Source organism: Talpa occidentalis, unplaced genomic scaffold (genome assembly GCF_014898055.3).
Source record: "Talpa occidentalis isolate TD23 unplaced genomic scaffold, MPIMG_talOcc4v2.1 talOcc4.2, whole genome shotgun sequence".
In the NCBI taxonomy this organism is placed as follows: domain Eukaryota; kingdom Metazoa; phylum Chordata; class Mammalia; order Eulipotyphla; family Talpidae; genus Talpa; species Talpa occidentalis.
The window spans coordinates 83,002,466-83,027,432 of NW_023602073.1; the positions used below are offsets into that span (position 1 = coordinate 83,002,466).

At 33.8% G+C, this 24,967-nt stretch overlaps 1 protein-coding gene across 8 annotated transcripts in view; it reads left to right on the top strand.

Moving 5' to 3' along the window:
* The window catches only part of FAM135A (family with sequence similarity 135 member A), an 80,247-nt gene that overhangs the window by 43,187 nt on the left and 12,093 nt on the right, over window positions 1-24,967 (top strand). For 2 of the 8 annotated variants that reach the window (XM_037519932.2, XM_037519933.2), the window contains 9 exons: window positions 7,695-7,768; window positions 9,111-9,265; window positions 9,482-11,822; window positions 13,558-13,718; window positions 15,662-15,753; window positions 16,368-16,465; window positions 18,241-18,392; window positions 19,693-19,803; window positions 21,781-21,852. In XM_037519932.2, the coding sequence (XP_037375829.1) occupies window positions 7,695-7,768; window positions 9,111-9,265; window positions 9,482-11,822; window positions 13,558-13,718; window positions 15,662-15,753; window positions 16,368-16,465; window positions 18,241-18,392; window positions 19,693-19,803; window positions 21,781-21,852 (3,256 nt within the window). Of the gene's footprint in view, window positions 1-7,694; window positions 7,769-9,110; window positions 9,266-9,481; window positions 11,823-13,557; window positions 13,719-15,661; window positions 15,754-16,367; window positions 16,466-18,240; window positions 18,393-19,692; window positions 19,804-21,780; window positions 21,857-24,967 lie in introns of all 8 variants that reach the window. The other 6 variants (XM_037519934.2, XM_037519935.2, XM_037519938.2 and 3 more) reach the window with 4 other exon arrangements.

The window sequence follows — 24,967 nt, forward strand, 5'->3', positions numbered from 1 at the left end:
AAGTAGTATCCTACAAAGAAAATTGTGGTATCATGGTGGGAGGGGAGGGAGGTGCATAACTTCAATCTTACTAGTTAATGCCATGCTATTTTCCAAAATGGCACCAGTTTCCACTCACATCAGTACAGTAAGAGTTATTACTCCACATACTCCCTAAGTCTTATCTGCTACTCTGATGGATGTAAAATGGCATTTAATTGTGGTTTAATTTGCATTTCTCTAATGACTTGTGCAGGTGACCACCATTATTGGCTTTGTGAAGTGCCTGTTAAAATTGCATGTTTTACTATAGAATATCTTTCTTTTTCTTCTAGATTTGCAATTGTTATCTGTGTATTTAAAAATTGGTTTTTATATGTTTCATAAAAAATTCTTTCTTGGTTTGTTTCCTGGAATGTCTTAATGCAGTTTTGATGAACTACAGTTTTTCATTTTAGTGTAGATAGAGCAGAAGAGAAAGACCAGACATAAACATATCCATATTTGGACATACATGTACAGAACAGCCTAGAAAGATGGAATTTTCAATAAATGATGTTGGAACAATTGACTTTCCATACTAACAAATATATAATATAAAATTCAATTTCAGCTGGATTGAAGATGAACGTGAAAGCCAACAATCACATAAAACTTCTAAAATATAATAGAGAACTTACAGAAGAATTACAAAAGTATTGAAAAAATATTCCCATATACTTTTTGTCAGCATCACAAGTTACCATTTTGGCACATTTGCTTTATCATTCCTTCTTTTTGTAGATATATAGATATGTACATATACACATTTTTCCCCTGGGCCATTTAATAGTTATAGACATGACACTCTAATCCCTAAGTATATAAGGGTCCATTTCCTAGGCACAAAGTATTACCCTATTTTATATGGTATAATGATGAACTTTAGGAAATTTAATATTGCTACCATACTAATACCTAAGTATGATCTGTGTTTCAGTTTCTATGAATGTGTACAAGTACAGGCATGTATCATTTTATTATGCTTCACACATACTTGCACTTTTTACAAATTGAAAGTCTGTAGCAACCCTATATAGAGCAAGCTTATCAGTGCCATTTTTCTAACAGCATATGCTTACTTGATGATGTCTGTTTCATATTTTGTTCATTCTCAAAATATTTCAGTTTTTTTCATTTTTAATATATCTTTTATGGTAATCTGTAATTAGTCATCTTTGGTGTTACTATTGGATTATTTTGTGGATGCCACATACTGCACCTATATAACACAGACTTAACTGATAACGGTTTTGTGTGTTCTGATTGCTCCATCTAACATCTGTTCCCCTGTCTCCCTCTCCACGGGCTTCTCTAATCCCTAAGACACAACAGTATTGAAATTAAGCCCATTAAACATAGAAGAAAATATAGGCAAAACACTCCATGACATACATCTTAGAAACATCTTTAAAGATTCATCCCCTGAAACAAAGAAAATGAAGGAAAAGAGAAACATCTGGGACTACATCAAACTAAAAAGCTTCTGTATAGCAACAGAGACAATAACCAAGATGAAGAGACACCCCATAGATTGGGAGAATATATTTTCACTCCACAAAAACTGATAAGGGACTGGTATCAAAGATCTACAAAGATCTTACACAACTCAACAAAAATAAAATAAAGAATCCATCAAAAAGTGGGCAGGGGCCTCCCTGATGACACAGTGGTTAAAGTCGCAATGCTATCAAGCTATCTCCAGTCACTGTAGCATGAGTTTGATTCCCAGCCAGGGAGCTAACCCACATGGCATAGCAGACCTCTCTTGTGTTGCCCACTGCTCCCCTCTGCAGTGTATTTCAGTAGATCTGCCGTTCTGCTCCTCACTCTGTCTCTGGGGAATTCTCTCATCCCCCCAACAACTCTGGCCTACACCCCAGTTCTTCTATGCATAAATAAATCTTAAAAAAAGTGGGTAGAAGGGCTAAAATGACACTTTTCCAAAGAGGAAATGCAGATGGCCAACAGGCACATGAAAAATTGCTCAATATCACTTATAATCAGGGTAATGCAAATCAAAACCACGATGAGATATCACCTCACACCGGTAAGAATGGCCCCCATTAAAAACACAACAACAAATATTGGCAAGGATGTAGAGAAAAAGGAACCCTCTTTCATTGCTGGTGGGAATACAAACTGGGCCAACCACTATGGAAAGCTGCGTGAAGGACCCTCAAATAACTAAAAATGGATCAACCATATGACCCAGCAATTTCACTCCTAGGAATCTACCCAAAGAACATAAAAACATTAATTCAAAAGGATACTTGGCACTCCTATGTTTATAGCAACGCTATTTACAATAGCTAAAATATGGAAACAATCTAAATGCCCAAAAACAGCTGACTGGATCAAGAATATATGGGAGATATATATATATACACTCACACATACACAATGGAATATTGCTCAACAATCAAAAAAGATAAACTTTACACTATTCCCTGGAACATGGATAGAGCTGGAAGGGATTATGCTCAGTGAAGTAAGTCAGAAGAAAAAATATCAGATGCTTTTACTTACACGAGGAACACAGAGAGACTATACAAGGGATCAGGAAAAAAGAGAAGACAAAACTAGCAGTCAAACTATAAATTAGATACATTCATCAGGAGAGGGGTAGGGAAAGGGATCAAAACAGGAGGGAAGAGCACAGGAGTCTATGGTGATAGTTCATGGGTGTCTTGGTAGTGGTAATTTTATGGGGACAACATCTGAGAGGAGAAATAAAACATTGCCCCAAAAATGAACAATGATGCATATATAAATAAATAAAGCCCATTAAATATCCTACAATGGCCTCCAACTATTCATGTGAAAGGAAAAATCACGTATCTCCTATTTTAAATCAAAAGCTAGAAATGATTAGTCTTAGTGAAGAAGTGTCAAAAGCCAAGATAGGTTGGAAACTAGGCCTCTTGCACTACAGTTAGCCAGTTGTGATTGCAAAGGAAAAGTTCTTGAAGGAAATTAAAAGTACTAATCCAGTGAACACACAAATGATAAAGCAAAATAGCCTTAATGATGATACAGAGAAAGTTCTAGTGATCTGAAGAAATAATCAAACCAGACATAACATTCCCTTAAGCCAAGACTAATCCAGAAAAAGACCCTAACTCTGTTCCATTCTTTGAAGTCTAAGATAGGTGAAAAAGCTGCAGAAAGCTTATGCATAGCAAAATAGTGTCTTTAAAAACAAAAAGACATCCTTCTGAGTGGGAGAAAATATTTGCTCACCATACATCCAATAAGGGGCTAATATCCAAGATATACAAAGAACTCATACAAATCAACAAAAGAAAACAAATAACCCAATCAAAAATTGGGCAGAAGAGCTAAATAGTCTTTTCTCCAAAGAAAACATACAGATGGCCAGTAGGCTCATGACAAAATTTTCATACTATAAGATACCACCTAAATGAGGATTGCCCATATCAGAAAATAAAAATAAAAAACTGAAACAACAAATGTTGGTGAGGGTATGGAGAAAACAGGAACCCTTTCACACTGTTGGTAGGAATGTAGATCAGTCCAGCCCCTATGGAAAATAGTATGGTGGTTTCTTAATTTAAGTATGGGTCTTCCAGGTGACCCAGCAATTTCCACACGTTAGGAATCTACCCGAAGAATGTAAAAACATAATTCAGAAGGAAACTTGCACTCCCATGTTTATTGCAGCACTGTTTATAATAGCCAAGCTGTGGAAACAACCTAAGGGCCCCAAAACAGAATGGATCATGAAAATGTGATATAATTACACAATGGAATTCCATGCAGCCAACAAAAAAGGTAACTTTTGCCATTTGCAACAACATGGATGGAGCTGGAGGAGATTATGCTAAGTGAAAGAAGTCAGAAGGAGAAAGACAAATATCAGATGTGACACTTATATATGGAATATATGGAAACAAAACAAAAGATCAAATAAAACAAAACTGTTTGACAAACCCTAGAAATCTTGACAGTAGAAATGATGCTAACAGTGGGGGAGATGAAGGAGGAAACCAAAATGGGGAGGAAACACAGTGGACGATGTGGAGGACGGTGGTGGTTTTGTTGGTGGGTACCTGGAGGGAGAGACCTTCAGCTCACAACACCAGAAGGAGAGATTCTATACTTCTTAAACAAAATTATAAATCAGTGATACCTCAATACAAGGAAAAACTGCAGGAAAAAAAATGAAAGCACGTTGGTTCATGGGGTTTAAGCAAAACAGTTACCTCCACAACATGAAAGTACAAGGTGAAATAGCACATGCTGATATAGAAGATACAGCAAGCTATCCAGAAGATATAACTAAGATTATTGATAAAAGTGGCTGCACTAAATAACAGATTTTCCACGTGGTCCAAACAACCTTATGTCTTTCATACCCATAGAGGAGATCAGTGTCTGACTTCAAAGAAACTTAAAACGACAGACTGACTCTCTTGCTAGGGGCTTCTGTAATTGGTGACTTTAAGTTGAAGCCAGGGCTCATTTACCATTCTGAAAATCCTAGAGTCCTTAAGTATTATGCTAAACCTACTTTGCCCTTACTTTTAAATAAATAACAAAGCCTGGATGACATTACATCTGATTATAACACAATTTACAGAATATTTGAAGTCCACTGTTGGAATGTGCCGGGTAGAAAAGATTCCTTTCAAAATATTACTGCTCATTCACAATGCACCTTGTCACCAAAGACCTAATGGAGTTGTACAAGAAGATTAACATTGTTTCCAGGCCTGTTACTACAACATCCATTTTGCAGCCCATTGAGCAAGGAATATTTTAGACTTTTAAGAAATATTACATAAATTTCATAAGGCTATAAAAGTTGCCATAAATAGTAATTCCTCTGATGGACCTGGGCAAAGTAGATTGAAAACCTTCTGAAATGTATCCACCATTTTAGATGCCATTCATGATTCATGGGAGGTCAAATATCAACATTAATAGGAGTTTAAAAAGAAGAATTCATCCTTCGTATATAACTTTGAGGGGTTCAAGACCAGCAAAGGAAGTAAATAGATGATCAAAGGAAATGGTCTCCATTTAGAATGGTGGGCTCCTTGTGAAAATGCTGTGAATATTGTTGAAATAACAAAGAACTTAGAATATTACATAAACTTAGTTGATGAAGCAGTAATGAGGATTTTCAAGGATTGACTAATTTAGGAAAGAAGTTCTACTGTGGGTGAAAGTTACCAAGCAGCATTGAATACTACAGAGAAATCTTTCATGAAAGGAAGAGTTGATGCAGCAAACTTCATTGATACCTGAAATTAAGAAATTGGTACAGCCGTCAACCTTCAGCAGCCTCTTATCACATCAGTCAGCAGTCATCAATATTGAGGCAAGACCCTCCACCAGCAAAAAAGATTATGACTTAATGAAAAGTCAGATGTTGGTTAGCATTTTTTAGCAATAAAATTTTTTAATTAAGGTATGTACATTATGTTTTTAGACATAATTCTATTGTATACTTATTAGACTACAGTATATGTTTACATTATATAAACTTTTATATGCACTGGGTAACCAAAAAATGTATTTAACTTGCTTTATTAGAGCCAAACCTGCAATATCTCCAAGGTGTGCCTCTACTTTTTCTCATATTAATTTTTATAATAGTATGACAAATACTGTTTAGTAATTTAAACAATCTATTAGGGCAAACATCAATAAGCATTTAACTCTGTAAAGTACTCATCCTCATTTTGAACACTCAGATCCTTTTTTTTTTTTACCTCCTAACTCTTTACAAATATTAAATAGTTGATATTGCCAACTACATGTTTTTTTAAAGTTAGGTTATATTCACAAAACTCGTTTTACAAATATATATACACATATGTATAACAAAGTAATAACATAATACTCATATCCTCAGTTTGAAATTGTGAATTTACTATTTTGCTGTATGTCTTTTCCCCAAAATTAAGTTATATAGCCATTAGGTGGCAGTCATACCTTAGTTATGGCTACTCAGTACAGTCAGTAGGCTCATTTATTACACAATGCCACAGCACAAAAATCATAGTAGGAGAAATTTTATAAGGAAAACCTCATATGGGTCTGAAAGGAAAGGAAAGACTTTCTCATAACAAAGAATCTTAATACAGAAAAAAAGAGATAAGTTTTGCAGCAAGTTTAAGAATTTCTCAAATCTTTATTTGAATATCATATCACTTGCTAGCTATATTATCAGCCAAATATTTTACTGCTTTGTTCTTCATTCTCACTTATTCAGTGAAGATGATACCGACTTAAAATTTTTATGTGATTTAAGCCAAAGAATGAAAATAAATTGCTTATCATAGAGCTGGTTAGGTAGGGTGCTATCAAGAAATTATTGTAGGTATTGGGAAAAGAAGGAAAAACAACTGGCCATTTTGCAGGCCTCACTTCAACTGCAGGAATCCAAATGATTTCAGGGTGTATTCCATCACTCTTCATAGCTTCCACAGAAAACATCTATAATAAACACATAGATAGGCAGATATTTTTCCTCATCTTTCCTTTATTGTTGGAAAGGGGAAAAGAGACAATTGGACAGTATTTGTAAGTAACAACATAAATTGCATCCTTCTCGTAGATGCCTCATACCTTCCCTTCCCTACAACCCTCATTGACTTGTTCCTCTGAAAATTGGTCTCATTTGTTCTGGTAAACAAGTTGAGTATGTCAGAAGTTCAGCTGGTCAGTTAATGGCAAGTAAAATATATCTATCTCCACTCATTATACATTTTAGACTAAAACTAAAGGACTTTAGTTTTATCATATTTCCTCTTAGAAAAGAACCTTAAATGAAATACAATTTCTCTCCTCCCTGTGCCCTCCAAAACAGAACATATTACTATTGCTTCTTATTGCTCCAATACCTCATAAAACCTTACCTTGCATAATTCAAAATGAATAGGTCACAATACAAATATTATAGAAGAAATAGTCAACTGGTTTGATAAGTATTTGCCAAGTACTTCTGTAATGTTCAAAGATATATCTTGAGTGATAACAAAAATCATTAAAAGATAGCGCCTACCCTAGAGAATGTTATACTTAGGAAGGGAAACAATTCACATAATGTCAGTATTATAAGGAAAAATATGGTGAATGTTATAATGGCAATTATAGTAGCTTCTACTTATCTACACTTTCCAGATGACAAATTACTGTCACATATGTTATCTTGTTTGTTCTTCACAATAACTCCATATATAGAACAGATATTAGGTATAATTAAAAAAAAAAACTCAAGGGTGAAATGCCCAATTCACACAGCCATTAGGTCAGTCAGGCCCTTCAACTGGCATTTACTTGGATGCCTGCCACATGGCATGGTTGAAGTGCTAGCTGATTCTATCAAGCTTTCCATATACTGGGCAAGATCTTGGTATTAGGGATATGTTGATGAATAAGACAAACAGAATCTCTGCAATCAAGGAGAATATATGGTAGATCCATACTGTAAACCTAGGTTTCTCACTAGATTTTACTGTTTATTTAATACAGTGCCAAAATAAGAGTGCTTTAACAAAACTGATGAAGGATAAAGGGAGATTAATTCTTATAGTGATGATTTTGGAAGGCATAGTGAATAGGGTTTCTTTCCCTATTCTCCTATGCTGATTGACTTTTAAAATGTGCCTTATTATTTATACTCCCTTTTTGGAATTTCTTAGGTACGCAGATTTTCTGAGGCGTTCTTTTGTTTTGAACATCCAAGAGAAGCTGCCATTGCATACCAGGAACTTCAGTGAGTAGAATAAAGTTAAAGTTTATAAAGATTTCATTTTATGAAATCATTGATGAAAGCTATCTAAGAATTTATCAATGACAGAATATACAACATTTACAATAGAAGAAATTAAGAAATCCCCTGTTAAATTGACTTTAATTTTATGGATTACGTAATGAAAGCCCCACAGCACATAAAGAAGAATATTGCACTCTTACCTCCTCTCTTTATATCAGATCTGCTGTAACTTTGCTGTTTCCATATATCCCAGGCTTTAGGCTTCCATTTGACAATCTCGTTCAAGCTTTATTATTACAAGTCAAAACCTCTTAATTCATCATTATGTATTACAGATTTTCACAGGTAGTCTGACTAGCACTGTCTTCTGTTATATAAATGATCTATAGTTAAAATGTCCAAAATAGATGCTTTCTACTTTTACTAGTTAATGTATTTAGATCTAATTTTCTTTAGTTTTAAATAATATTTTGAGAACATGTTGAAATTAGATATAGAAATTAGATATAGAAGAGTAAGTGCTATCTGATTTATGTTCATGTGAAATTCTGAAACAGGCAGAAGAACTAAGATGGGAAAAGTCAGAATAGTGGTTGTCTTCATGTGGACTTGGGCTCGAACTTTGAATGCAAAGACCTGAATAGGTGGAAATTTTCTGTATCATGTGTACATTTGTGAAAATCATTCAGCTAAGATTTGTGTATTTCAGTGCCTGTGAATTTACCTCCAACAAAAACTATAAATAATAATAGCGTGGAGTTAACTAGTGAATGGAGGTACAGATAAAACAAGAAGGGCAAAATGTTGTTGAAGCTGGATAATGAATTTTTTATACAATCCTGTTTAGTGTGACTTGTTTGATTTTCCCAAAGAAGACTTGTTTCAAAATTATTTATGTGGAAAGTTATGTACCTTGTTACCTTGTTTTAAACAGCTGTTGATTTTACCAGCATATGTTAAATGTAGCAGTAACAATGGAACACATTTTTCCCAACACTGTTGAATTGTTATTAAGCATTTGAAGTTTTGGTATTTCTCCTATAATGTTATCTCAACAAATTAAATAGTTCATAAATTAAGCATTATAACTCATTTTGAAAAATAGAAGTCTATAATATACATTAAATAATATAGCACCAAAGCCATAATTTTATAAATCAATAATTGGTCAAAACATTTCATTTTATCAATTTTTCTCTCTGACCAAGAAGACGTCATAAAAGGTCATATCATGAGGGAGGAGGCTAGAAATGATAAAGGGAAAGGGAACGGGTAGAGTTTATTAAGTGGAATTGGGTATAATTTTTTTAAATTACAGTCTGACTTAAGAAATATTTTTCAGTGCTCAGAGTCATCTACAGATGTGCACCGCTATCAAAAATACTTCCTTCTGCAGTTCTCTTCCACCCCTTCCTATTGAATGTAGTGAATTAGATGGAGATCTCAATTCATTACCTATTATCTTTGAAGATAGGTATTTAGATTCAGTTATTGAAGGTAAGTATTATCTAACTAAAATATGTAAGCAATGTGTGTCATTTTTGGTGTATTATCTAATATTCATAAAACCATTCCCTAATGTGGGGCTGTTTTTTTTCCCTCTAGTCTTATTTATTTTTTGAGGATATTAGAAAGTTACAGTCAGAAAAAGTAGTCTTAATTGTGAGTTTTTGCACCTTGTTAAATCTGAATCTTTTTTTCTTTGGATAAAAGACTTAGATGCACCCTGGATGGGATATCAGAATCTTCAGAGATCAGAGTCCAGTAGAATGGATAAATATGAGACTGAAGAAAGCTCTATAGCTGGACTTTCTAGCCCAGAGTTGAAAGTCAAACCTGCTGGTGCCTCCAATTTTTGGTTTACAGAAGGTGAAAAACAGCTAACAAAGTCTCTAAAAGGAAAGAATGAAGAATCAAATAAATCCAAAGTTAAGGTTACTAAGCTCATGAAAACAATGAAACCTGAAAACACAAAAAAAATAATAAAACAGAACTCTAAGGATTCTGTGGTTTTGGTAGGCTACAAATGTTTAAAAAGTACAGCATCCAATGATCTCTCTAAATGCTTTGAAGGCAATCCTTCACATAGTCAGAAGGAAGGTCTGGATCCCACAATATGTGGATATCACTTTGACCTAAAGACCTACATCAGACAGACAACTCAAAAGGAAGCTAGCTATTTGCCAACTAATACAGAGAAAACTGAACAAAAGTCTCCAGATATTGAAAATATGCTACCAGACCTGTTTGATCCTTTGAACCCTGGCAGCCTAAATCTTTGTACAAATTTGTCCATTTCAGGTAAACTTGGTATCTCCCAGGACGATAGTGAAAATACACAAGTGGAACACAATGTGGCATCCAGAAGTTCATCAGATGATTGCCAGGATCATCAAACAATCCCATCTTCAGTAGTAAAAGCCTGTAATAAAGATCCTTTAAATGGAGAGAAAATAACTGTTAAAGTAGGACCTTGGACAGATCTTCAACAAGATGACATATTTGTGGATAATGTACAGCTACCCAACTTTGAGTCCTTAGAATCTAATGGTAAATCTAAATCTATAGAAATAACAGTTGAAAAGGAAGCTTTGCAGGAAGTTAAGTGTCTGTCTATTGGAGAATCATTAACTAAGTTAAGAAGTAACCTACCTGCTTCTTCTACAAAAGAATGTCATTTTATAGCAAGTGGAGAAACAATTAAGTTACCAGATAATGCCACATATGCCTCATCTAGATTTTCAGATTCAGGTGTTGAAAGTGAACCAAGTTCTTTTGCAACACATCCAAACCCTGATGTAGTATTTGAAACTGTGCAAGGGCAAATTACATACAATAATGAAAGATTATTTCCTCAGCTTTTGATGAAACCTGATTATAATGTAAAATTTTCATTCGGAAGCCATTGTACTGAGAGTACAAGTGCTTTAAGTGAAATACAGTCATCTTTGACATCCATAAACTCTCTACCTTCCGATGATGAACTGTCACCTGATGAGAATTCTAAGAAATCTGTTGTGCCTGAATGCCACCTAAATGATAGCAAAACTGTTTTAAATCTAGGAACAATTGACTTGCCAAAACGTGACCATAGTGAAAAGTCAAGTATTACTTTGCAGCAGCAGACTGTTGTATTTTCAGGGCATTTGGACAATGAAACTATAGCAATACATTCCTTAAATTCAAGCACTAAAGACCCTTTGCAATTTGTCTTTTCAGATGAAGATACTTCCGGTGCTGTGAAAAGTAGTTGCAGCTCCAAACCTAACATGGATACTTTGTGTAAAAGCTCACAGAGTCCTGATAAATCTAGTAACTCTGCAGGGACAGCATTTACATTAAATTCAAAGCTGGTCTGTTTAGACACTCCTTGTGTTTCAGGATCCATTTCCACTAACACAGAAGTGAGTGAAGATAGAACTGTGAAAAGAAAAAATAGTGATGCATTAAATCTCAAACAAATAAATTCAGAAGCCCCTACAGTTAAAAGTGAAATTCAGCTGGGTACAAGTGACCCTTTTTCAGCCAGTCCTGATATGGTAAAACAAGGACTTGTGGAAAATTATTTTGGTTCTCAAAGAAGTATGCATGTTTCTGACACATGTGCTATTAGCTACAGCAATTCAGTTAGCCCTCAGAAGGAGTCTTCTGAAAAGGAAATTAGCAGTCTTCAGCAGACTCAGGGTAAAGAGGATGAGGAGGAAGAGCAGGATCAACAAATGATTCAAAATGGGTATTACGAAGAAACAGATTATTCAGCTTTGGATGGAAGAGTAAATGCTCACTATACAAAAAGAGATGCACTAGAAGAAGAAAGACTTATAAAATCTGAAAAAATAAACAGTGATTATCTGAGGGATGGTATAAATATGCCTACTGTTTGTACTTCTGGTTGTCTGTCCTTTCCATCTGCACCACGAGAGTCTCCTGGTAGTGTTCAGTATTCTAAAAGTAAGTTTGATGCCATTACAAAGCAGCCAAGCAGCAGCACTTCTTACAACTTGACTTCATCAATTTCCTGGTATGAAAATTCACCAAAACCTCAAATACAAGCGTAAGTAATGGTGCATAATAGCATGTGCTACTAAATGTATGTCAAACATATATTTCATATTCTATGGTTCTTATAATACAAAAAAAAAAAAATGCTGCTTTGATTAACTATCTAAAATAGAGAAATGAACTTTGACAGACAGATCTGTACGTCCCCATATGGTTATCCTGTTCTATAGGCTAAACATTACTGATACAAATTTTCCACTGGTAGTTGTATGTTAAAAGTATGGCATAATTGAGGTTAAAACCTTTTTTTTTTATCAATACCTCATTGCACCCACACTTACTCCCAGATAAAATCTAGGTTTAAGACTATATCTAGTGAATATGGACAGTACTAGATATGAAGAATAGGTGCTAGAAATTTCTTTAAACTACCAGACCAAATTACTTCAGCTAAGTCAGTGGTTTCCAGAATTAAGATTTCATGGACCAGGGGCCTCCCCGGTGGCGCAGCGACTGGGCTGCGAAGCTGCGCACGGCCTCTGCAGTGCCAGTTCGATCCCCGGCTTCTCCCCGGCCACCGGAGGCGGGTCCCACATGGCGCGCAGACCTCTCCTGCCGCCCACTGCTCCCCTCAGCAGTGTACTTAGGTCCTTCTGCCTGCTCTGCTCCCCGCTCTGGCTCTGGTGAATTCTCTCACCCTCCCGCGCTTCTGACTGTACCCAGTGCTTGTATAAATGAATAAATAAATAAATAAATAAATGTTTTAAAAATTTACTTATTAAAAAAAAAAGATTTCATGGACCAATAAAATACGTGGAAAAATTTGAAATTGACATGGGTTTACTTGCATAGCACAAGTTTTCAAAATATTCTACCTTCTCCAGAACTATAATACCTGGACTAAAAGATATGGGCATATCTAGAGTACGTTATTTTAAGTTCCCAGATTTTATACATATAATTAAGATATTAGTGCCTAAAGCTAGTGAAACTAGTGAGGTGATAATGGCCTATTAAAGAATGTGATATACTGGAAAACTGAAATAATTCCATCTTCTGTATATCTCAGACTATTTTGGAGTCATTAATGAAAACAATAGTCTATATGTCTTTACCTGTATCCTGCTCATTTAGGGTTTATCAGCTTCTTTGAGTGTTTCTTATATCACTTCAAGTAATACATTAAAAATAGTTTTTGATTTTTGCAGTCCCCAAATTGATGAGATTTGTTATTCATTTCAAATGAGTGCATGCCACTAATTATACACACATGCATATCTGTTCTACCCCTTCTTTTAGTATTTTTAGAGAAAAATACAAATAACCTAATCATCTAAATACTGTAAATACTATTCTCACCATATTCACTTTATAGAACAACTCTTTCCCTTCCATTTATGTAAGTTTAAAAAGGAGAAAAGAGGGTAAGATTAAATTATAGGTAGATCAGATTGTCATCTTTTCAGTTCCCAGCTTTTCTATGCATGCAATATATAATTTTGTAGACATGTAACTCCTAAGATTTTCTTGGATGATTTCAAGTTTAAAGGAATCTTTTGGGCTTTCACATTTAAATTGTTCATTGTATCTGATCAGAATATGTACTAAAAATATAGAAAATTACTCTCTTGATTTCTAATTATTCAGATGGTCTCATATATTTTCATTATTTTATATTCAAATACTGCTGAGTTTCTTCTGCAGTTCTCTAAATCAGCACTGTCTTTTTGATTTTAAAAACTGAATATAATATTTGGTAAAGAGTATCTTTTAATATTTTGCTTCAGCTTCCTTCAGGCAAAAGAAGAACTGAAGCAGCTTAAACTCCCTGGGTTCATGTACAGTGATATACCTCTGCTGGCATCCTCAGTCCCTTATTTCAGCATGGAAGAAGAGGACGGTCCTGAAGATGGAGTACATCTCATTGTCTGTGTGCATGGGTTAGATGGTATGTGACATCTTCTGATGTAACCCATGGCAACTCAATATGTTCTTTTCCGAATGAATCTCTTTAGTTTTAGTTAATCTTTGAACTGAAAAAAAAAAGTTTTAAATTGCTTAAATTAATTGAATATTAAATACATTCTAAAAGAAAGTTATGCTATTTTTGCTATGTATAATACTAGATTTCCTTTTAAGTAAATTTTCCATGGAACTAACATCATATGCCAATATTTATTTTAACTAGCACTTTGCTGCCTTCTCTTTGATTATTGGTTATCAGCTGCCACGTATGGGAATTATCTTGTCTTCCTTTGATAGTTCTCTTAGTTCTTTTAGCTTGATGCTTTAAACCTTATAGGTTAGAATAATCAATACCTAGTAATTACCAATTTACTAATTAATTTGTATATAATTTAAATTCTAAATACCTGTCTTTATTGCTGTGGTTTTCTGACAGCTTTTTTGGTTTCAACATACTTTCTAAATTAGGAATTATGTTAGAAGATACCAAATATCTCCGGATTAGCAAAGTATTATTGTATTATAATGTGATTATGTAAAAACAAATTGATAGATTTTTGGATTATAAATTCTCATGAGTTCTTTAAAAAAAAAAAAATTCTGACCCTCAGGAAATAAAATTCTTCCAATAATAACCTCTTACCCGAATAATTATTTTCAAAGAAATAACCCCCAAGAAATACCTTTTGGTCCAGTAAAATTGCTGGCAAGTTCTTTAAAAATTTCAAGAAGTACATTATTCTAGAGTTATGAAATTGTTCCAGAATAATAAAAATAACAGATGGCATGTATCCCACTTTATTCCTTGAAGTTACCATAAGCTTTTTGGCAGATCTGAAAAAGATATCACAGCCACATCCAATAACCAATAGACCAATCTGACATAAATACATTTAATAAAACTCTAGCAATATTACAGAAAATAGACAGTTAATTGTCAAAAAAAACCTATAATGAGCAGATTCAGTATGTTAAAGTCTACAACAAATAGCATTTAGTTCCCAGAATGTAAAAATAAATATAAATAAATTTATTAATAAAATGTAGTACATCAACAAATCACGTAAAAAACAATTGATTAAAATTTAATATCCATTCACAGTTATGATAACTAGCCATCAGACTTTAAGCATAAATAGTACTAGACTGGTTCATTAATGTGATAAAGCATATCCACTGGATACATGCCAGTGGAAACCATATGCTTAGTAGTAAAACACTAGAGGTGTTCCTTTCAAAATCAGAAATAAAAGTTATCTTTATCAGTTCGTGAAATATCTGAAAAATGCAAATATTAGAAGAGTAAAGTAAAAATTCAACACTTGATAAGGACATGTTTATATTTCACTAAACCAGAGGGATTAACTGAAAAGTCATTAAACTTTTTTAAGTCATTAAAATTTTTAAGGATAATTTTTGTATTTACACATATCTATATAGAAAATATTTTCTATTTATAGATATCTTAAGTTAATAGTTAAAAATAAACTTAATTATTTTAAAAGATTTTTATTTCTATTTCTCATATTCATACACTAAAGGAAAGTCAACAGATTAAATCTAAAATGCTTTCAAGGTTTGTTGAATAATCTAGACTGATGATGGTAGGATTACTTCATTTATTCACAGTTTCTGTAGTCAGCAGTTACCAAAGAAATGCTATCACTTAAACAGATAACAACATTAGATGGGAAAGTAAAAGCATCAATGTGATTTAAAATTTCCTAAGAAACAAACTCTTGAAAGATAGTCTGGCTAATGGAAATTAGCTTTGAAATAAAAATTAAGGACTGTCTGAGAGACCATCGTCTATTCACAATTGGCAGAGGCCATATACTTGCCTTCAAGAACTGTAAAAATAAATAATGATATGCTCTTTACCTTTTACTTTATCTCATCCTTTAGATATACTTTTTCATTTTCTAGGCAACAGTGCAGATCTCCGATTAGTAAAAACTTACATTGAACTTGGACTGCCTGGGGGAAGGATTGATTTTCTTATGTCTGAGAGAAATCAGGTACAATATGGTGGTGTTTTCAGTGGAAAAAACATTTTTGTACTAGTTTTTACCTAAATATTGGCTTACTACAAAATGCCTTTAGAAATAGTAAATGAATATTAGTATATATCCCAATGAAATAGAAATGATGTACAGTTTGACTCACCAACTTTTCACATATGCAAAATTTGTAGAATTTCACATCTTTGTTATTTCATTCATTACCTAAATATTGGCTTACTATACAAAATGCCTTTAGAAATAGTAAATTGACATTAGTATACATCCCAATGAAATAGAATGATGATGTACAGTTTGACTCACCAACTTTTCACATGTGCAAAATTTGTAGAATTTCACATCTTTGTTATTTCATTAATTAAACCAGTATAAACTTACATTCAGTGCTGACAGTGGTCTAAACAATTAATAAAGCAAATGTTTTAAGAATGGTAAACCATTTTTCCCTAGAATTTCACTCTTTGTACTCATAGTGGTATAGTGAACTCAATCATTAACTTCTCTAAAAAGCCCTGGTCTTAAACATATTTTCAATACTTAAAGTAAAAAATGTTTTTATGCAGTTTTTCTTATGATTATACATATTCAATATGTCTTTTGCTTTTGTTTAGAATGATACTTTTGCTGATTTTGATAGTATGACTGATCGCCTTCTGGATGAGATCATACAGTATATTCAGATATATAGTCTAACAGTCTCAAAAATAAGGTAATTCTGTAATGTTAGAAATTTACTTTTGTTTTTATCAATTATAGAGAATTTTAACAGAATTTGTGCTAGGAGAATGTATGAGACCGCAACTCAAATGAACTAAATTAAAGAAAAAAGAAAAAAATTAAAAGATTATAGGGAAGGACCATGCATTACATGATCCCATTTATATGAATTGTCCAGAATTGACAAATCTATAGAGGCAGAAGTATAGATTAGTGATCACTTTGGGCTGGAGGAGATGGGGAGGTGATAGCTAAAGGCTATTGGGTTTCTTTTTGAGGTGGTTTGCACAACTCTGTGAACATACTAAAAACCATTGACTTGACACTTTAAATGGGTAAATTGTGTGGTATTTGAATTATATGCAATAAAACAGATAAAAAGGGTAAGAGGAAATGGATATATATGTGTATGTATTTGTATATATACACAAAAATACTTTAAAAGTTTCATGACTATACTTTGTTAGTCAGTGTTCCATAAGCAACAAATGGTTATTAAGCCAGTATGAGTCTCATTACTTAATCAGGTATGTGGATAGACATGGCTAAGAGAAAAAATTTGTTTCTTCCAGTCTAGTAGGAATTAAAGAAAAGTGAAGCCTAATCTTCCTACCTCAAAAAAAATAAGATAAACTGATTACCTTCACATCCCATTATGATAAAAGATAAAAGAAGCTGACTATATATTATAGGTGTTTGTAGAATTTATTTCCAGTTTGAAGTATGGAACTAAGAAGAAAAATAAACAAGTTTTTATTTGAAGTCATTTTTAAAAACAGATTTCTGATAAAATATAGGAAATAATGCATCTATGTTAAGGAAAAAGATTGTTTTCTTACTCAATTTTCTCCCTTTATAGATTTTAAAACATTGTTTACTAAATTTTCTATAATGATCTTATATTCCTTTTATTCATTTTTTTATTGTATTGTAAGAAAATAATATCAGTTTTTTCTTTCATCCACAAAAGAATTTCCTCTCTTGGATTAGATTGCCAGTTATAAATAACCATTATCCAAAACCTGATCTGGTTGATTGAAAACTATACGGTACCGTTATAGCTCTGACCCCACAGATTTAGGAACTTCAACTTGATAGTGAAGTTTGTCCTGACCTTCTCTCTAGTTCTATCTATAAGCCATTGTTAAGATAACTTTCAAGCTCTCTTCTTTCACTGTTATTTTTCCCCAGAGAGTCATATGCCATCTGTTGTAAAATGGTGATAAATATTACTTGTTCTTTTAGTATAATCTTAGATTAGGAAAATTCAAGTATTTTATCTGTGCCTTAAATGTAGTAGTCAGAGAACTCTCCCACTTTGGAAAGTAGACCAAAAAATAAGAGAAGTAGGTACATCATTTCTCCTGAGTCATCCTTTATAGGTACAATTGCATTATTTTGCTTTAAATCATTATTTAGTAAGTAAATATTTGATGTGTGTGCTTAAAAAGACAAATTTATTGTCTAGTCAGTGTGTTACTGCTTTTAAAATGCATTTATTTCTAAGCAATTGCAAACTATGGGTATAAAAATTTTGTAATAAGTAACATCTTGCTTATATATTTAAATTTTATAATTGGAGATTTCTACATTCTTGCACTTTTTTACTTCCAAATGTAAGTTACATCATTTCAGAGTGTCAGAGCAACTATACAAATTTTCAAATCCTTAGCAATTTACATCTGTGTATAGTGATATAAACTTTATTTTTATTTTTAAAATTAATACTGTGAAGGAAATGTTTTTTTTTTCTCCTCTCTCCTAAAGCTTTATTGGACATTCATTGGGCAATTTAATAATCCGTTCAGTGCTTACAAGGCCAAGATTTAAATATTACCTCAGCAAACTTCATACCTTTCTATCTCTTTCTGGACCTCACCTTGGTACACTCTACAATAGCAGTGCTCTTGTTAATACAGGTAAAAAGTTTTATTGTTCAATATAAAAAACACAGAAGGGGGGAAATTTTAAATACAAATTTAGTACTTTCTGGTGTTTATTTTAGAACCAACTTGTCACATACTGGGAATTTCACATGTCATGCATAAAAATCACTTTATAAAATGAATATTCTCTATTGAGATGGTATTCATCAAAAATCACAGTGGCAGTTTTTCCCCTTTTTTTATTAAGCCTTATAAATACATTCAGTACATGTTTATTTTATAAACAAGTAATTCTCTCATTCCATTAATTAAGAACATAGTAAATTAATATTATTTTTAATATATTGTAAAGTTATGAACTATTTTATATAGAATGTTAACTTTTGGGATATTATGAGAAAATAAATTCTGAAACTTTTAAAGAAATTAAAATGATTCTCCTAAGTTTTATGATGATGTTAGATTCAGAAAATTTTTCTAAATAAGAAGATTATAAAAAGTTTTGAAGAAACTACAAGTCAGACTTTTTGTAACAACTGGATTATCACATTTATGAATAAATCCAACTTCATCAAGCAAAAAAATTCTTTAAAATGAAAGATAAGATTTCAGTTTTGATTAGTATAAACTCACTAAGGAAGATCTAATATTGATTTGGTTTTTGCTTTTCCCTTACATTTTTTTTAGTAGTTTTATAGTTCAGCCAACTCATTTCCATTGTGAGAATGAAGTAGAATTTTATTCTGTCTCTTTTCATTAAACTTTGAAACACGTTTCCATTTTCCTTTTCTTTCACTGACAAACAAACCCTACCATTTTCTGTTGTAGCCTATTTGAAATAATGGTATTCAAAACTCAGCCAGTTCTAGATTTTTACAATTTCAAAAAGAGAGCAAGAGAAAAATGAAATCCATAAATAATACAATTTTTTAGTCTCTTTATTATTAAATTTTTCCACAGATAGACTTACTTATCAGATTTAGCCAATTCTAAGTTTTTTTTTCCTTTTCCCTGTTCTCCTCTGTAACATGAGAAGCAACAAAACTGGAAATGATTGTTTTATAATCTTGAAAACCAGTTCCAGAGTAATTGAGGTTTGACTTAATTAAAGGGAAGATGCATTGCTTTATGCATAACTGATAAATATGTGTGTATAAGTATGTTTATTTTTTATCAGAAAATGGAACTATTTTACAAATATATTTTTTAACCAACAGTATGTTAAATTTGGGGATTTCATTTTTTAAAGTGAAATATATTTTAAAATCAATAACTTTGGTATATATTATCATACATTGCCAGTTATACTCATATATAATTTACAAATGTCTAGGTCTGTGGTTTATGCAGAAATGGAAAAAATCAGGTTCTCTTTTGCAACTGACATGTCGAGATCATTCAGACCCTCGCCAAACTTTCTTATACAAGCTTAGTAATAAAGCAGGTAAGTATATAGTAACAGTTTTGAAAATATTAATATGAAAACTTTTTTTTTAAATAAGCACTTAGCAAATAAATTATCAACATGTCTTTTTGGTGATTAAAAAAGTACAGTCAATTGTAATTTCTTAAAATGAAATAACAGACTCACAACTAAAGCTAAGAAAGATAGCATGGTTATTTAATATTTTTAGATGATTGTAGTCATCATTTTTGAGCTACACAGCTGCTTTGAAACTATCCTAAAACTTTTAGTGCTTATGATTGAGTACTAGTTTAATTAGATCTCTGCAGTCCTAGCCCTCTGCCCTTGTTGCTCACCACTCTACCCCTCAACCCTTTTTATAAACCACCACATACTTTTATACCTTTCTATATTCTAGGGCTACCAATCATTTCTACAAAATGTCAGAAAGTAAACTGTTAACATTGGGTTGTTTGAAAAGTCATGATGTACTTAAATTCTCACTACCATATAAATCTTATTGCTTCCCTTCATTAACTGATTATTTAATATATTCCCCATCTTGAGTATATATTCCAAGTTTTTACAGCTTCAAGTTTCCAACCCCTCGCCAGTCTCACTCTGTACATGACCTCAACTCTGACTACCGTCTCCTCTGAACTATCCTTACGCAAATGTCTTTCTAGCCAATTCTTTCCACTGTGTACTTTTAAATCTCCATTTTAAAGGAACAGACTGCTGTCATCTACCTTCTTGAAAAACTAATGTCTCTACTTTCTTCTGAAAGTGGGTACACAACTGAACCCTAATATTACCTTACCCCAACCTCATCTTCTGCTACTTAACCTAGATTGTAGAGCAGAGGTTGGCAAATTTTTGTTTCTAGATGGCTAGATTGTAAATACTTGGTTTTTGTGGATTTCTGTTGCAACTACTCAACAATACATTTGTTGCCAAAAAAAAAAAGCCATTGATGATACATAAAGGAAATGTAATATGACACAAAGGAAACTTGGACATGGGGCTAACAAGAAGCAGGTTTATTGTACTGGTACTGGCCCAGCAGATTTGCACTCATTGGCTGAACCCTATTTGTAGGAAGTCAGGGGCTTATATACACTTACAGTTTCTACAAGGTTCTGGGTGGGTGAGAATTGGCAGCTGTACATGGTCAGATATGAGGTGGCTGCATACCAAAAGTGAGTTGTATAGTTGCATACCAAGGAGTGAGTGAAGAGTCAATATTCACAGGACACCCCAGATCCATCCTGCTTCATGATTAACATTGGTGGCACTACGTGCCTTACCAGAAACTAAGTTGCATACCAGGAACTGAGCAAAAGGTCTTTACCTCCAGACCCCCTAGGCTGCTTATCTCAGGTCACCATGCTTCAGAGTGTTCCTGTGTTCAAAGACTTTATTAACAAAACAAAAATGCAGCTCTCCAGATCAACAAGTCTTGTCAACCCATGCTGTAGAGATTCTATATCTCATTTACTAATTACTACCCAGAATAGCAGAAATGATCCTTTTATTTTCTGTTTCCACTTATAGTCATCACTCCTTCACTGTCATATAGAACTACTTTCTTTGAGGCTTGTACCATCCAAAGTATGCTGCCTCCTAGTCTTCTTTTAAATAACGATCTGCTGGTCACTAACATATTCAGTGAGAACTCTGATAGAGTTCACTGGTAGTATTTTTTATAATGCTTGATACAAAGATATTCCTGAATTTAAAAAGAAGTATTGTTGAGGTATAATTCACATACAACATTAAATTAGTTTCAGATGTGTTAACTGAACAAGTCTCAAGAATAGTTAGGCAGAGATTATTAGATAATCAAAGTAGGGCTTTGACCAGGAAGCAGCCCAACAGATATTATTCTGCAAGTGCTATTCCAAATAAACATAAATTTGAATTTAATTTATATAAGCAAAAACAGTGAGTCATGAGACTAAGAATATAACTGTTCTTGATAGGAGAGGCTTCCAATTCTAAATTGTCCCTATACAGATATGTTGATGCTAATGGAAGACAATGCAGGATTGATTCTTCTCATTCTTCTCCTCTGCAGAAATGCAAAGAGTGGGTGAGATTGTTAAATCTTTTTTTTTTTTTTTTTTAATCTGAAAAGACTAACATACCTTCAGGCAGTGGATTTTGCATGTAAGATGGAGCCTGTGAAGATGGCTTGTTATTTGACTGCCGGATCGGGGATGGGAATCCCCAGAAAATTTTATATTATGTTTACAGGTACACAACACAATGATCTGATAACATTGTGAAATGGTCACCACAATAAGTCTAGTTAACATCTATCACCCTACATAGCTTCTTGTGATGAAAACTTGTAAGATTTACTCACTTAGTAACTTTCAAGTATACCGTTATAGTCCTATTAACAGTAGTTTCCATGTTATACATTAAATGCAAATAATATTGAATTTATAACTGAAAGTTTGTACTTTGACTCTCTTTACACATTTTGCCTGCCCTTTGCCTCTTCTTATATCTTGACATTATTTTTGGTAATTCAGGGAGTCAACTGTTTAGATAATTCAAGCACTATAGAGCCTTCCTAAATTCTAGTACCTTTCCTTCCCATTTGCTATACTTTACCCAGAAATTTCAACTATTTTCCATTTTATTACTATAATATCCTATCCATATTCTCTCATTCCTTTTATCTCTATTTTTAGACTCATTTAATATCTGTATTTTATTTTCTTAGCATTAATCTTTGATGGTTTCACTCTTTTCCTGCGCTCTCAGATTTCATCAATTATCACTTTTATCTTTCATACACTGTTACCCCTTGTTTTTCCATCATAGCTTTCCAGCAAACCTATATTACAGTTCTTCACCTGGTTTGTTGAGCTCTACCAAAAAGGATTGCATGGACATGCAGATCAGTACCATGGGGTCCTGGGTGTTATTTCTGAAATGCTACATTATTACATATGAACCTTGTTATAATGGCAGTTTATCTCATGTGAGTTGTTTAAATATATCATAACGTAGTAAAGTAAGATCTATCATGGCTACCCTTTCCCATTCCCATTCATTCTTCCTAGTATTGTCTGGCGTAAACATGTTGAATCAATGAATGATCTTAACAGTATTTTCAGTATCCGAAAACAGGTCAAATGTCACATGGTGAGAAAAAAATCAGTGACTTAGAGTTTCAAGTCTGAATTAACTTGAATTTATAATCTTAAGTTAATCTTTTTTATCTTAATCTCTATCACCTATGTCTTCCATCCTGCGTTTGAAACTTTTGATGTGAGTATTGGATACATTTAGTAATTGAAATTAGTCTACATTTAGCCTTGTCAGGATTCTGCTTTAAGAATTATAATTTTTTTATCTTTTTTTTATTTTATTTATTTATACAAACACTGGGTATAGTCAGAAGCGCGGGAGGGTGAGAGAATTCACCAGAGCCAGAGGGGAGAGCAGAGCAGGCAGAATGACGAAATACACTGCTGAGGGGAGCAGCGGGCGGCAGGAGAGGTCTGTGTGCCATGTGGGACCCTCGTCCGGTGGCCGGGGATCGAACCAGCGTTGCAGAAGCTGTGGGCAGCCTTGCAACCCAGCGCTCAATCGCTGCACCACCGGGGAGGCCCAAGTATTATAACTAATGTGAGAAAGAGATTTGGGAGTGGTTATTTCATGTACAGAGTCAGTGACATATATGACATATGGAGCTGAATGGCGGCCAGGTGAAGCTATAGAATACTTCTAGGACAAACAGGAAGAGACACAGCCAAGGAGAGACACAAAGAGACACAGAGAAAAGAAGCAATGTGGAGAAGAAGTGGCACCTTCTTTTTTTAGTAGAATAGGTGAAACAAGTTATTAATCAAGTTTTATGGTTTTGTTTCTCAGGGTATAAAGCAACAGGGTATAAGTTCTGAGGGTATAAATTACTCAGTGTTAGCATGCAGATTAAGGGACACTCCAAGACCCCCAAACTTGCATGCTCTAATGTAGTCTGGCCATCCATGCCTAAAAAGACAAAGCATACTTAGTGTTACAGATGTAATAAGAGTTGTGTGCATGAAGAGGAAAGAGAAGAAAGCGTAATAGTTTCCCAGTAAATACCCAAAGTTACCGATCCTCTCATGGGTAAATGCCCAGCCTAACAAGGTTGGCCCAAAGTGGAACCATGGAGGCCTACAAGGTTGCACAAGTCTAAGGCACCTTCTTATGGGAAACCACAGGAAGAGAATGAAAGGGTACAGGCAAGTCTAGAATGAAAGGAGCAAAATCAAAGTGCAAATGAGGATAATAACTGCCATTGTCAGCTTCTCCATGTTTCTCTCGCCCACTTGTCTCTTCCAAGTGTTCCTACATGTATCTCTTCCAAGTGTTCCTACATGTATCTCTTCCAAGTCCCTGGTGCAAGTCCAGAGTTAAAAAGCTGTGCCCCTTCTTCTCCACATTGTTTCTTTTCTCTGTTTGTGTTTTTTGTGTCTCTTACTCTGCGTTCTCCTCTATGTGTCCTGCAAGTGTTCTGTAACTTTACCTAGCTGCCATTCAGCTCCGTATGTCACTAGGTGCAACAGGGATATGGAGCCTCACCTTTTTATAGAGACGCCTCTGTTATAACAATGCACAGGAAAATATACTTGGGTCATAAAACTGTAAGATATTTCTACAAAATCAAATACAGCATTTAGTTATGTGAGAAGAACTTACTGATGAACCATTGGTGTGTTAACTATGAAATTTGTATCCTGCTGCTGATAGATTAGGAAATATATAAAAGTCTAAAGGGATTATAAAAGTAAAAAGTAAGTAAATTTTGGGCCTCCCCTGGTGTTGCAGCGGTTGAGAGCTGGGCTGCAAAGCTGCCCACAGCCTCTGCTGCACCGGTTTGATCCCCTGCCCCCAGCGAGGGTCCCACATGGTGCGCAGACCTCTCCTGCCGTGCCCGCTGCTCTCCTCAGCAGTATACTTCAGTCCTTCTGCCTGTTCTGCTCCCTGTTCTGGCTCTGGTAAATCCTCTCACCCTCCCACACTTCTGATGTACCCAGTGCTTGTATAAATAAATAAATAAATCTTTTTTTTTTTTAAGTAAATTTTAATTAGCAATAATAGCAACATTTGAAAATGAAAATTCTAAAGAAAATATTACTATAAAATTTTACTATAAAAATCCTGTAATCTGTGGCTTCCCCTATCTGAATGTATTTGT